This window comes from Colletotrichum costaricense (assembly GCF_030867565.1).
Source record: "Colletotrichum costaricense strain IMI 309622 chromosome Unknown Scaffold_1.1, whole genome shotgun sequence".
Taxonomy (NCBI): Eukaryota; Fungi; Ascomycota; class Sordariomycetes; order Glomerellales; family Glomerellaceae; genus Colletotrichum; species Colletotrichum costaricense.
In genome coordinates this window covers 3251099-3264010 of record NW_026848230.1, presented here as the reverse complement: position 1 = coordinate 3264010, position 12912 = coordinate 3251099, and the positions used below count along the sequence as shown (strand labels likewise).

The following is a 12912-nucleotide window of genomic DNA, read 5'->3' as shown; positions in this document are numbered from 1 at the left end:
AAAGAAAGAAAGAGAGGCATGAGCACAGGAAGAACGAAAGCGCCTTATGAGTCTGGAGATGAAATATGATCGATCAGTCATTGGTACATATTCTAACTCAAACGTGCAGAAAGCACATCTTTATTCGGTCCAGAGTAAGGTAAGGCAGCATGTGTACATATCAACCATTGTTGTGTTCTTCGTCATGCAGAGACTTTTCGTTTCTCAAGGTCCCTCGGGACTGATAAGATAATATCTTATCTTCCGCCGGCTTTCCCAAACCAACCATCGGTTTAGTGACATTGGAAAAAGCAGCGACAGCGGAGGTATCGCACGGGCCGCCTTCGGTTGCAACTTCCTAGGACCGCCCCCGCTCCAAGAAAACCCGAACGCCAACAAAAAGCTGACCCCCATCGGCGCGCCGAATCGCGGATGCGGGGCGCAACCTGCCGTTCCGTTTAGTTTACCTTAAACGTGCATCCGTCCTCATCCAACCCACCGTCTTCGCCCCGTCGCGTCGCATCGCATGCTAACAATGAGGATACCTTACCGAGTGGTCAAGATGCGATTTGCAAAAGAGCCCCCGATCGAAGAAGCAATAAACGCTGCAGCTAACACGTTTCTTCATCTCTCCCTTTTCTCTTTCCTTTTCTCCCGCACGATTCCCATCATTCTTTCCCGCCTTGCATTGAGGCTTTCGCTATGCTGCCTTACCTTACCGCGATGATCGATCCATACCGTCGGGCGCAGATTGATTGCGCATCACCTCACTCCATCCCAACGCGACCTCTAAACCCGCCCAGTGCCGTCCAATCCGAAGTTCCGAGAAAAGCGTGCGAGAAAGTGTCGTCACCAATCAGTCTCAAACACAACAACGCGCCGCGGATCATGACCTGATGACACCCCCCGATCCTTTTCCATCCCTGCGTCTTCTCTACCTTACCTTGTCACCTTGCGGTGTTGGTCGCTGGCCTTGTCTTTTGGTTCCAGGGGAAAAAGAAGGGGAGGCAAGCCCCCATTTGTGCTGTTCTCACTCTGCCTTACCTATCCGTATCTTATCCATATGCTGGCCTGTCGCATGCACTATATGTACCGCGTTTTTTTGCCACCTGCTCCAGCTAGCTGCTCGTCTTGGTGTCGCAGCAAGATTCGCGACTGCAGGCACTACGACTAAACGTCCCCATCCCCCTCCGCCGGAATAAGCACTGCCACCAGTGAAACACCCAAATCCCTCCAATCCAAGGAAGCTCGCACCTCCATGCTGCGCCTGCGCCTCTCCAAAACGTCCAAAAAACGGTAAAAGTAAATGAGCGCATAAAAGTAAACAAATAAACAAAACAACAACAAATAACAAAAACCACCTTGAGACGCGACTTCAAGACGATTCTATTCGTTCCTTTTTTTTGCGCAACGCATGCGATACATATGCACACACTCTAATTCGCCTCTAACCCACAACCGCCAGCAACGCGCGCTCACCGCCTTCAACCATTCTTCATGCAAAAGTACCAATCCCGCAACGTCCTTGGCCTCGCTATATTCCTCGTGTCATGTAGCGCATGCATCGGCAAAAAAAAGAAGACAAGAGGCTGCTTCAACGTGATCGCAAATTTGCGCCACGCTGACTCAATCGCGTCGCCATGCACGCACTCAAACCCTGCATCGCACGATCATCCTCACGACTCTTCAACACAATTGTCGTTCACCGACGACAACATGTAGCAAAGCGAAATTCTTCACGCGCAAAACTTGCATGACCGTGACATCGTTGACCAAAAAAAAAAAAAAAATGCGGGGAGCTCTCGAAGAGGTGCGGGGTAAATAAGCACTCATTGCAAAACATGGAATGACGTAATTAGAGAGGTACCTCACGCTTGGAGCTTTCCCTCTCAACAGTACCTCTCCCCGTGTGGATCGCGGAAGCTCTTGCGCCCCAAGCTCAAGTACCTCTTTAGCGCGCGAGAGTGCGCACCAGCCAACTCTCCCACCCAGCGAGAAGCCCGAGCTTCTGCTCTATCGCGCGCACGGCTCGCAACTGCCGCCGCACACTGTGCGACTGTGCGCCTGTGCTTCTGCCCTTCCCCATCTGACAGGGCGGCTAACAGACGTCAGCCACACCATCCAATCCATACGCCCCCCCTCCCCGCCCGAGCCGGAACGGGATGCAACGGCGAGAACCGCACGCTAGTGCCATAAGCGGACTAGCCGCGCATCCATCTTTCAACGACTTCCGTCCTGCTCTGTCCCCGCTCCGCACCGGAAGATGCAATGTCATCGCACCCGCATATTCACTTTTCACCGTTGTCGCATTCCATTAATTGCATTGCGCCGCATCGCCGCAAACACCAAAGGTACATGATCAGTATGTTTTTTTTTCTCCCTTTGGCTTTCGCTACAGAACCGTTGCCACTAACAAAAACAGTCGTATCGTAGCTGCATCTTCTCCTGTTGCCCGCCTCCAAATAGCATCCAGAGAGGAACTAAAGAAACAGAAGCAAGCTCGCTCACGCAGAGAAGCTTCATGTCGCTTGCGCACATATAGGAAAACACAAACCTCCAAGGCATGCGATCCACCTTCCGCCCGGACAATTTGACTATTGCGTGAGCCTCGGAACCGTTCTCGCCTGCCATTGTACCCATCCTTGCCTTTTGTTCTCCTCCGCACCTGTAGCCTCCCAATTCCATCCTCACTTTGCATTGAAACCTTGATCTTCCACATCCTAACACTGATCCATTTGCGCTGCGCACGCGCCCACAAGTATTCCAATATACTCGCTTGCTTTTCTGGCCTTCAGCCGCTCCACCACATCGTACAGTTGCACAACTTCGCCAAAACTGTAGCACCCTCGCCACAACTCGAAAGACATGTAGTAGGAAATGAAAAGGACATCGCGCGCAAGCCAGTAAATGGAATTACAAAAAAAAAAACACCGCTTCCCATTTAAAAGAGACCATAAACGCCAAAAGGAGTGTGCGCAACCGGCCTCACCCGGCGATTCTCAATGGTATTCACCAACGAGTCTCTGCCGTGTTGCCAGTGCTGTTGGATGGTCATGGTGACAAACATCCGACAATTGCGACGATGAGAGGCATGTCGTGAGACGATACCGTCCGAGCGCCTCGCCCAATTCCAACCACCCTTGCCGCCAGACGCCGGTAAGCCGGTAAATCTTTGTCGCCGCAGAAAAGTGGTCCAAAACTTTGTGACAATGAGTTGTGAAATAGACTCGCCAACCCTCTTCTGAGTGATGCTGCGCAGGGCTGTGCTCACTCCATCAGGAGTCGGCCATTCTACCGCTTGCGCTTCTTGTTCTTGTCGGCCATCGCGGCCGTCGTGGCAATTGGCGCAGCTGGCAGGAGAATAGGCTGCGTAGGGTTGACAATGTCTTCCTTCTTAATAGGAACGCCCATGTGTCGTCCATACCTGCCCTTGCGTCCATTGCCCTCGTCCTCGCTGATGCATTGTTCAGCATTGAGGCCGGCGTCACGGCATCGCCCACAAGGTCGCTGCCTGTCACAGCCCTTCTTGCTCTTGCGGCATCGCTGGCAGCGGGGCTTGGCAGAAAGATCAAGCTGATCGTCTTCGCCGGGCGCACCCGAGGTAGCAGCAGCAGCAGAGGCAATTGATGGCTTGCGCGAAGGAGGCAGAGAGGCCGGCGACATGGGCCCGTTGCTAGCGGGAGCGGGAGCCGAAATGGATGCCGGGGCTGAAGCCTTCTTGGGCTTAGGAATAGTAGGCCGAGGAACCTTGCTGACCTTGGTCTTGGGCTTGGAGCTTGGCAGTTGTGTCTTTGGTTTGGCATCCGGAAGGTTGGTCTTGTTCTTCAGCACCTCGGGCTTGCCCTCGCCATTGACGACGTGACTGGTAGGTTTCTCGACACGGACGTCTTCAACAGGAGTTTCGATGCTGGGCTGGGGAATGAAGTGGCTCTCTGTAGTCTGGTAGATCTTGCGCATGACACCAGCAGCATCCAGCTTTTGGCGCCGGGCGGCTGACTCCTCGTCGCTCTCACTTTCGCCATCGCTAGTGGCTCCAGTGGAAGAGGCGGCGTCGGCACGGCCGCTGAAGGTGTCGTCCAGCGTGGACGCAGAGGTGCGGCCATGAGAAATGTTTGACATTTCACCCAGGCGCATAAGCTGGATGGCAACATCCTTATCCTCTTCTGACATGCAGCTGCCAACGGTGGGGTCTGGAGTGGGCAGAATGCCGCTCATGCCGCTGTAGTTGCCGGTTTGCCCAGCGTATCCGATGCTACCGCGACCGTGGCGTTCAGACGACGGCGTCGCATAAAATCCACCTTGCGCATATCCATTATTGTGGCTCTGCGGGGAATGCAGAGGCATCGGGTTCGTGAAAGGGTTCTGGCCCGGGTGGACAAATGGCAGAGAGGCTCGCTGAGGCTCGGCGCGGCGGGCAGGAGATACGGACGGATTCGACGTAGCCGCTGGCATCTGAGGAGGCGCAAATAAGGGGAGTTCCTGAATGGAACAGGATGAGTACAAAGGCCCAGACTAACAAGAATAGAGAAGAAAAGGATATTGTCCAAGACCCGTGCGGTCAGGCAAACTTACCGAGCTTTCAAATTTGGCCCGCTTGCGACGACCTCCCTCAACAATGTTTTCGAGGCTGATTTCGGTGTTGCCAATCTGCTCCTTCATTCTGCTAGAGCTGGACCCAGGAGCGCCGTCACCGCTGCTGTATCCGTTGACGCTATCACTGTAGATATCAGCGTGGCCATTGGAGGCGGCAGTGTCCCGATTCTTGGAAGAGCGGGATCGACCCTTCTTGGAATTCGTATGGGCAGATCCGGAACGCCGGCCGCGTCCGGCATTGGGGGATGGGCTGCGCTTCCGAGAGGTGCTCGATGAAGGCCTAGAGATTTCTTGGCCGAAGCGCGGTGGAGGCTGCAGCGGATAACCGTTGCCCTCGAAATATTGCTGAGCGCTGGGGGGAGGGTTATGATATGTGGGCGGCACAAAGGGGCTAGAAGCAGAGGGGGACTCCTCAATGACTCTGACGTAGACAACCATGTTGTTGCGGAAGTTCTCGTATCGGGCGATGAGGGTTATACCATTTTCGTCCTCGAAACTGACGCCCTTTGAGCCCGTCGGGCCACCGTACAGACCGTAAAAATTCTTGACGGTCGTAACAATGGAATCGGTAGTGTCATGAGGATATATTTGGACTCGCATGGGGAGTCGCGCCCTGTATTGCGGTGACTCGGTGAAGAGGAGTTCAAATGCGACGTTCTTGGGCGACACTGTCTGCCGGGGCGAGACGCTACCCTGGTTTGAGGTGGCCGCGGAACCGCCGTTGACGACGCTTGTGGGCGACATGCTCGTCATTGTGATGTATGGTATTGATTCGATGGGTTTGAATGGAGGAATGTCGAGTGAGAGAAGTTTGATGGGAAATGGAGTGGTGTGCGATGTGCGGGTTTCCGTAGAGTTGGCACGGAAAGGTTGGGACCCTGAGCCTGAGTCGGCGGTCGATGGGCGGGACGAAGGGTATCAACGACGAGCAAGCCGAAACTTGAGTCGGATGAGGAACGGAATGAGGGATCAATCCACCGAATTATCAAACATGGACGTTATATCGAGGGTCCTGTGTCGTCGTGCGGTCAGCGCCAGACGGGGCGATCTGACCAAGGACGCTGCCGGAGCGAACGGTCGGAGAGGACGATGGTTGAGGAAAGGAGTACGGGGTGATTTGGAGTCTAGGGCATGGACTGCAAAAGATTAGCCATGGGATGGAGGATGAGGACCGAATGGACGAAATTGACGGTGTGATAGAGTGTATCGGGAGTGAAGAGAGGAGGAGAAGCAGAAGTATGGTTAAGGTAGGAAGAGGAGTGGTAGGAGAGAAAGAGGAGAGGTTGAGCTGGGACTGGGTCGGGGAGCGCACGGCAAGACGTAGTAGCGAAGAAGCACAGCCAGAGAGAGAAAGAGAGAGAGAGCGAGCCAGACCCCAGTCCAGACATCAAACCTCTCTCGACATTGAGCCCGGTGGAAGCACAGGAGAGTCGGGACTCGGGATCTTGGAGCAGAATGGTGCAAAGGGATAGAAGACATCGATCGCAAAGACCATAGGATCGGTTCAGACTCACTTTGGAAGGATGACAGTGGTGTTGGATGATTGTTTCTGCCGGGCAATTCGCAGGTTTGTGTGCAATGTGCATGAGAGGGAAAAAGAGGAGCCAAGTTGAGAGGTTACGATTTTGTGTCTGCGGTCCGTCAGTCACCTCAGTCCAAGTCCAGGTCCCAGGTCCAGTCCAGTCCGGTTTCCAGTTTCCCAATTTCCAGGTCTGGTCCCGTCAGGTCAGGTACCGTCCACATCGCCGCACCGTCAGTCAAGTACCTGACGTTCTGGTTAGGTTTGTCTCTGTTCCTGGCGGGGATGGAGTGGCTAGGTACCTGGACCCCCTGGGTCTCCCGTACGACAGTCTACCTCCGCTAACCAACACGCAGTACAGCGCATATGAAATGAAGAAAAGGCCCTATAGTTGCAGGAGCAGCCCACTGTCGTGGTGACCGGGGCCCCCTCAAGTGCCGGCAGTAACTTCCCTTGGGTGACAGTGCGCGATGAACTGTGCCAGCTTCGATTCCTCATCCTTGGCGGGTCATGCCCAATTGCCTTTGCTTCAGGGCACTTGGTGCTGTAGCTTAGGCACGTATCACCCCAAGTTGAGGGACCTCACAGGGGCCATGTTCCACTGTGGCTTATGGCCAGGTCCCTACAGCACTGGATCATCCCCCAACGCATATTGCCTCCTCCCCCTTTCCGGGCAATCGCCAGGCAGGTGGCTAGTTCGCCCCAGAACAAGGCCTTGCCGCACTCGTGGGACCTCACCGCACCTTCAGGCTTAGGCAGAGTGGAGGGCAGTGGCACCTGCCTACCTGCCGGACCCGCTCATCCCGTCTGGCTACCTATTCTCCTAGGTCACCTCCTAGGTCACCTCACACACTCCGAACCTGAGCGTGACGAGTGAAAAGGGTACCTCCACGTCGCAGGCGCATTTGCTCTGCGTCTCGACAAGACCCTTGGGCCTATGTTTTTCGAGGTCGATATGATGACTGCCATATATGCGAACATCTTGGAGTCCTTCGTCGGGTTTCTAGGCGGTGCTATGCGGCCAGGGACGACGGCGACGCACCGAGGCCCAAGTCGCTCATGCTTGCGCAACTTGGGAGCCACACGCCGCCGCCGCCGCCGCCGCCGCTGCGCGCACAACGAAGGAGCGACACTGTATCCGTATGGAAAGGCTTCTCCTTCTTCGTGAGCGGAAGCGGATCCGGACAAGGGCCTAGCAGGCCGTACACCGGGGGGGGGGGGCTTGGTGGCATTTTTCTCGCCATCTGGCTCTTCTGTCTTTAACTTGAGCCTACCGGTAATCGATCTACGGATACCTGGCCTGCGATCAACCGATAAAGTGAGAAGGAGAGAGGAGAGAGCGAGTGAGAGAAATGGTGCGTGTGACTGTGTGAGTACGAAGTGTGTGTGGTAAGGCGGTCAAAGTCAAGATCTGCTGGGCCGGCTGGTCTGATCCATCAAATCTCGTCAAGTGGCTATTTGCGGATATGATGGCCTCTTCGCCTAGCCGTAATTACCTGGGCCTCCCTTCACCAGTCCTGCTTTCTCTCTCAAACAGTCCTTCTAGAAGCCTCAATCTCTGGCAGGGCATACTTTTGAATCATGTTCTTTGGGACAGGGGGTAACGGGGTACGGAGTATGGATTCAAGGGACTGACGTGCTCCATCTCGTTTTGTGCGTCCTTCCCCCCGATTCATTTCGACTCACTTCAATTTACCGATACTTTTTTATGTGAGGGACCAGAGGCAGCAAGGCGCAGGTCACATAAAAGGGCCAGACGGCGAGATTTACATATAAATATGAACAAACAATTCTTCTCCGCCTTGTACGGAGTATATCTATATTCACACGAAACGGTGGAAAGGGAGCATGACATATCGCCCCGTACTTTACTCTCAAAAGCCACACATGGAGAGACATACACTCACTCTCACACATGAATGTGCATTCGTTCCGTACCGATGACGAGCCAGCGCTCCTCCTTGTGCAAGGAACATACGTCGCGAGTTGTGTGCCTCGTACTGAATCTGACCTCACCTTACCACACCTCATTACATGGACATACTCTCATCCATTCACCAATAGCAACTTGACCCTCACGCCTCGTGTCGGCTCACCCCAAGGCGACCCGAACTTGTTCAGATAAGGTGTGTACACTCACACTCACTCGCACACACACGCACACCCGAGTCACTCTCTCGAAATGCCAGAGAGAAACTGATGGGCCAGTCAAACTGGCTCAAACCGGTCCGTTCCCCGCGAGCAAACAAGACACAAAACCTTACCTTTTCCAAGGTCCTTTTTGGCACCTTCAGCGTCTAATTCATACGGTGCCGATCCCGTCACCTTCACCTCACCCAACTATGTCTCTTCCAATTCGCCCAGCCATCCCTGTCCGGTCTTGGGAAGCCTGAGCCATCGAAACCTCGTCAATCCTGGCGCACACACACACACACATACACGCATACACACTCACTCACACACCTCGCGGGCCTTTCAGGCCCCATCCCTCTCTAATATACGACTTTGCGACCAGCCTCCTGTCGAGTATTGCTGTGACTTGTTGGACCTTGTTTGCGTAAATCTGTAATTGCATCCTCCGGATCTTCGGGGCTGTGCGCAATTTCGTCAGCGAACATGAAGACTTATTCATAATTGATATCGCGACGCAATGCGCCCGCCATTGTCCGTACGAACTACTTCAACGTGGGATGCGCGCGACATCGGACCCCGATTCCACGACTCGTCTTCCGCAGAGTCCTTCCCGGGCATCTCACCAAATATGAAAAGTTATAGTGCCCTGCAGAATCAGATACGTATCTTTTCTCTCTCTCTCTCTCTCTCTCTCTCTCTTCCCGTGCCGTATCGTAGCGTATCACTATCTCTCTCCCCTCATATCAAATTCGTCGGCTCAATGGGACAATTCGGCGCTTCGCAACAGGAAAAAAGCGCCATCCCACCCTACCCGCAACCAAAACCGGCCCCAGGCCAGGGTTTATCGCATCAGACGGAGGGACTCGATGTGCTACTCGGAATCGCATGGCCAATCTTGGCGCAAAGGAAAGCTGCTGTCCTCGGTATGGTACGGTCTGGGCCAGCTATCGGCATTTCTCCCTTCTTCGACTGCCTCTTGCAATGCGCTTTGCGACAAATGCTCTCCGTCACACAATTGAGGACCGCGATGGCCCATTGTCGCGGGGGGGGGGGGGGGGATCCAGCTTTCAACTCGCCCGTTTCCAAGTTAAACCGCCTCAAAGATACCTGGACCCATGAACCCCGGCCCTTCTGTTGATCTTGGGTCTTTCATTGCTGACCTACTGCCTACCTGGATGGTACACCACCACGTGATGCCATGCTCCAACAAAAAAAAGGCGCCAAAGAAGCTGCAAGTTCCGGTATGGATGCCGGATGGTGTGTGTGTGTGTGTGTGTGTGTGTGCCAGTGTTTTGGCGCCAATCCATCCGTCCCCAACCATTGAGATCGTTCTCCCACCGTGGTACGGGATACCTCAGCTGAGAAAAAAAACCGCCTAATGTCTTCCCATTTCCAAAGAGACGGGCAGAGAGAGAGAGAGAGAGATAGAGAGGAGCCAGCCCAAAGCACGGTACCTGCTCTACGGCGCAAAGACCACGAACCCGTCTTAGGCGGATGCCACCTAGCGCCATGATATCCGCGACTAACCAGCGGCGGCAGCTTGTTTGGCGGAGAATGTAGTCTTATTAGGTGAAATGAAAATACGGCCACTCAAACCCCGGGGCCCCTTCGTCTCTCACGGAGCCGTCTACGAGACTTGCTCCGTCCTGCGATCGTCCCGGGGGTCGGTTATCCCTTTTGATATCGATGACCGTGAATTTCCAGATCCGATTGCCATCCAGCAGGACTTTCTTAGTCAGCAGCATATGGACTCTCCATTGTCAGATGTACAGTAGACAAAACTGCAGGATCTCAGCAAGGGAACGGGGTTTGCGAGCCACCTTGTCATTGAGCCAATGGCATTGTCGTTCGGACCAGCTCAAGGCGCCACGAGTCTCGCATATCAGGGGACCAAGAGGGACAAGACAAGATAGCGGCCAGAGAAGGATGGTCGTAGCGCGGCTGGCTCATGCACGAGGCGAGGCGGAATGTTGGCTAAGGCGGCTACCAGCATGGCACAGGTAGAGACTCCAGCGCCGGTCTGCTCGGTCTGCACTGGTTTCAACTGTCAACACGCTGATTGAATTACAGAGGGTTCGCCCGGCGCATGTTTTGATTATGTGGTGGAGGAGGAAGAGGAGAGTCCTGCTGCTGCACTGTTTGGTTCATCGATATCGATAACCCCCCGTCCAGCTCGTTTCATGGTGTTGTTCGGATGGGTCCCCGTCCAGCAGCATGGGGCCGAGAAAGCAACAACATATAGGTCTGTCCCAGATAGACGGCCAAAGTCTATGTCTATTCAATGGCGAGGGGCAGACATCCGATAGTACACGGTATCGAGGCCACTTGCTGTCCGGACCTTTCTGCTCTCTATGCACAGCATGACCCCAGTGCGCCTTCGCACGGAAGTGATATGCGCACGAGGATTTTCGCACCTGCGCATACCTATCTTTGGCTCTGTTAGTAGGACCAGGAACCAGACATGATTAGATGCTCGATCCGCGAGCTTGATAGATGAGGTGGCTGGGGGGACGGTTTGTAGCGTGAAGCAAGATTGGTTCAGGCCGTCATGTTACGGTTGTATGCGCTGGTCGGGGGTTTCAAGTGTCATGTCGCTGCCGAATCACCATGGAGGTACGAATAGACAACATAAAAGAACTAGGCCGAGGAAATGGGCAAGGTCTTGGCCGTCATCCCGAGTTCCCCTCCGCTCGCCTGCTGCGTTTGCTCCAAAGGCTCGACGGCTTGGCCTTGAGAAATCCCCACTTCAGGTAGATAGAAAGGTGACACCGACAACAGTCACTGGCACCTCTCCTCCCCCTCCTCTCTCTCTCTCTCTCTCGCGCTTTGCGACAGAATGGGATGGCATGGAGGGACGACGACATGTGTGGATCGCTCGACGCATCCACGCATCTTCTTTCGCCTGCCTCTTGAGTGTATAGTGTGTATCTCTTCCTTTGCGGCCCTGCCAGTGAGCGCAGTGCGGAGAAGTGTTGATGAACTGGCACTGGGTTTTGCAGGCCCCAACAAGTCCCTCTTCGCCAATCGGGGGAGTTCAGGAGCCGGCCGCACTCAAAAGAACGGTGTGCGATACCTGGCGAGACTTTTGCGCCCAGGCTCCAGATCTCCTCGCAGGGATGAGCTATCCTTCCCGAACGCAGCTTGTTGCTCTTTGTTTTGCGTTACCTCGCAGGTTGGGGCTCCACTGCCACGTCGAGGTTTGAACTTTGGACTGGTCGGCTTGTGGGAATGGAACAGTCGATGCCTTTTTGTTGGACCCTGTTTTTGCCCTCTTGATGGAGTTTGAGGAGGCGAAGAAGATTCCGACAGCGAATCGACATATTTCTCAGGATTCAGGAGCAGTCGTGGTCTGCGTGTCGGCCCAGTCGTTGCGCCCATTCGACCCGATTAGCTCGTGGACCCTATCCCGGTACGATGCGATGCCATGCGATGCGATGCCATGCCATGTTCATCCACAACCGCCACCAGCGCAAAACTCAGAGAAACAACACAGACCAGCCCAACCTAACGATATCTGCGACTCGTCTTCGATTGGTCGCTTGAATCCATCTTGTCAATCGCGGGCTCTGCTGCCGGTTGCTGGTTTGGGATACAAACGGGTACCACCGAGCTAGAAATGGAGCTGTGTGGGAGTGTGTGTGTCGCTGGATTCTACCGGGAGGATCGGCGCTTTCCCGCGCATGGTGGCTTCAACGCATTTGGCGGAGAGAAACGATAGAGCGGAGGCGGCATCAGTCAAATTCTGCGACCCTGGTGCGTCACACTCGACCTACTATTCTTTTCGCATGGCTGGGTAGCTTTTGCCACGCCACGTCTGCCCCTCTTTCACCGTTCTTCCATGGGAGTCTCTGAGGCCATAAGGTCTCGTGAGTCGTGGAGCATCGGATGGGGTGAGCTAGTCGGAATGGATTGCGACTGTGTGTGTGCGATTGCGCACACGCGCGCGCCTTCGAATACCGTCAAGGTAGACAAACGCACACACTCGCTCCCCCTCGTACTCTTTTAATATTTCTCTCCCGTCAAGCCTGAGAAGCTGTTGGTCGATACTGCTCTGCTGAGCGCGACAGCTTGAAAGACAATGAGAAGAGGCAATGCGACAGGCAAAGGGTCTTCCAGGACAGCTGGCGTACCGTGCGCTCATTCTGGCTTTGCACTGCCGGTGGGTATCCAGTTTTTGTGCTTGAAGTCTGCGACAGGTTGCAGGGGGCATGTTCGGAGCCGTCGCATATGTGCTAAGCCCTGGGAGCTTTCGTATTGAGCTAGTAGTTCCCTCTCAAACTGTTACGCAATATCCCCCGATGCTCGAAAATCAATGGCGAGTCGCGACGGAATGGTCATGATATCCGTCAGTCAAGCTGAGCTGTGCGGCCCATTCCAAGACACTCCGTCGCAAGGTGATGGAAGGTGGTGCTGTGCGACTGTAGAGCCTAGCATGAGCAAAGAGTGCGCGTGCGAAAGGGAAATGCGCCGAATCCAATCAGATGCAATTGCGGCGCCCTCCGTCCAGTTGCAGCCCCGGGCCTCGAGCCTTCGACCTTGTGCCTGGAAAGGAGGTCGTCCCGTCTAGCGCAGCTTGCGTGGCGGGTCATCGATGAGGGGTGGGAAGGAGAAGTTGTGCTCATCATGCAGAAATATTAATTGTCTGCGCACATCCCAGCCGGTCCCTGATGGTTCCCCTCGTTTTCCAT

At 54.5% G+C, this 12912-nt stretch overlaps 2 protein-coding genes across 2 annotated transcripts; one reads left to right on the top strand and one right to left on the bottom strand.

Annotated features, from left to right (window-relative positions):
• Positions 1 to 1476: 1476 nt before the first annotated feature.
• CCOS01_01147 (uncharacterized protein) lies at positions 1477 to 1701 on the top strand (the record flags this gene model as incomplete). The annotated part of the gene is made up of 1 exon (XM_060449343.1): positions 1477 to 1701. One exon carries the CDS (start codon positions 1477 to 1479, stop codon positions 1699 to 1701), a length of 225 nt encoding a protein of 74 aa, XP_060320781.1.
• Positions 1702 to 3270: 1569 nt separating this feature from the next.
• CCOS01_01146 (uncharacterized protein) lies at positions 3271 to 5325 on the bottom strand (the record flags this gene model as incomplete). The annotated part of the gene is made up of 2 exons (XM_060449342.1): positions 3271 to 4458; positions 4552 to 5325. The coding sequence occupies 2 exons, from the start codon at positions 5323 to 5325 to the stop codon at positions 3271 to 3273; spliced, it is 1962 nt and encodes a 653-aa protein (XP_060320780.1).
• Positions 5326 to 12912: the final 7587 nt, after the last annotated feature.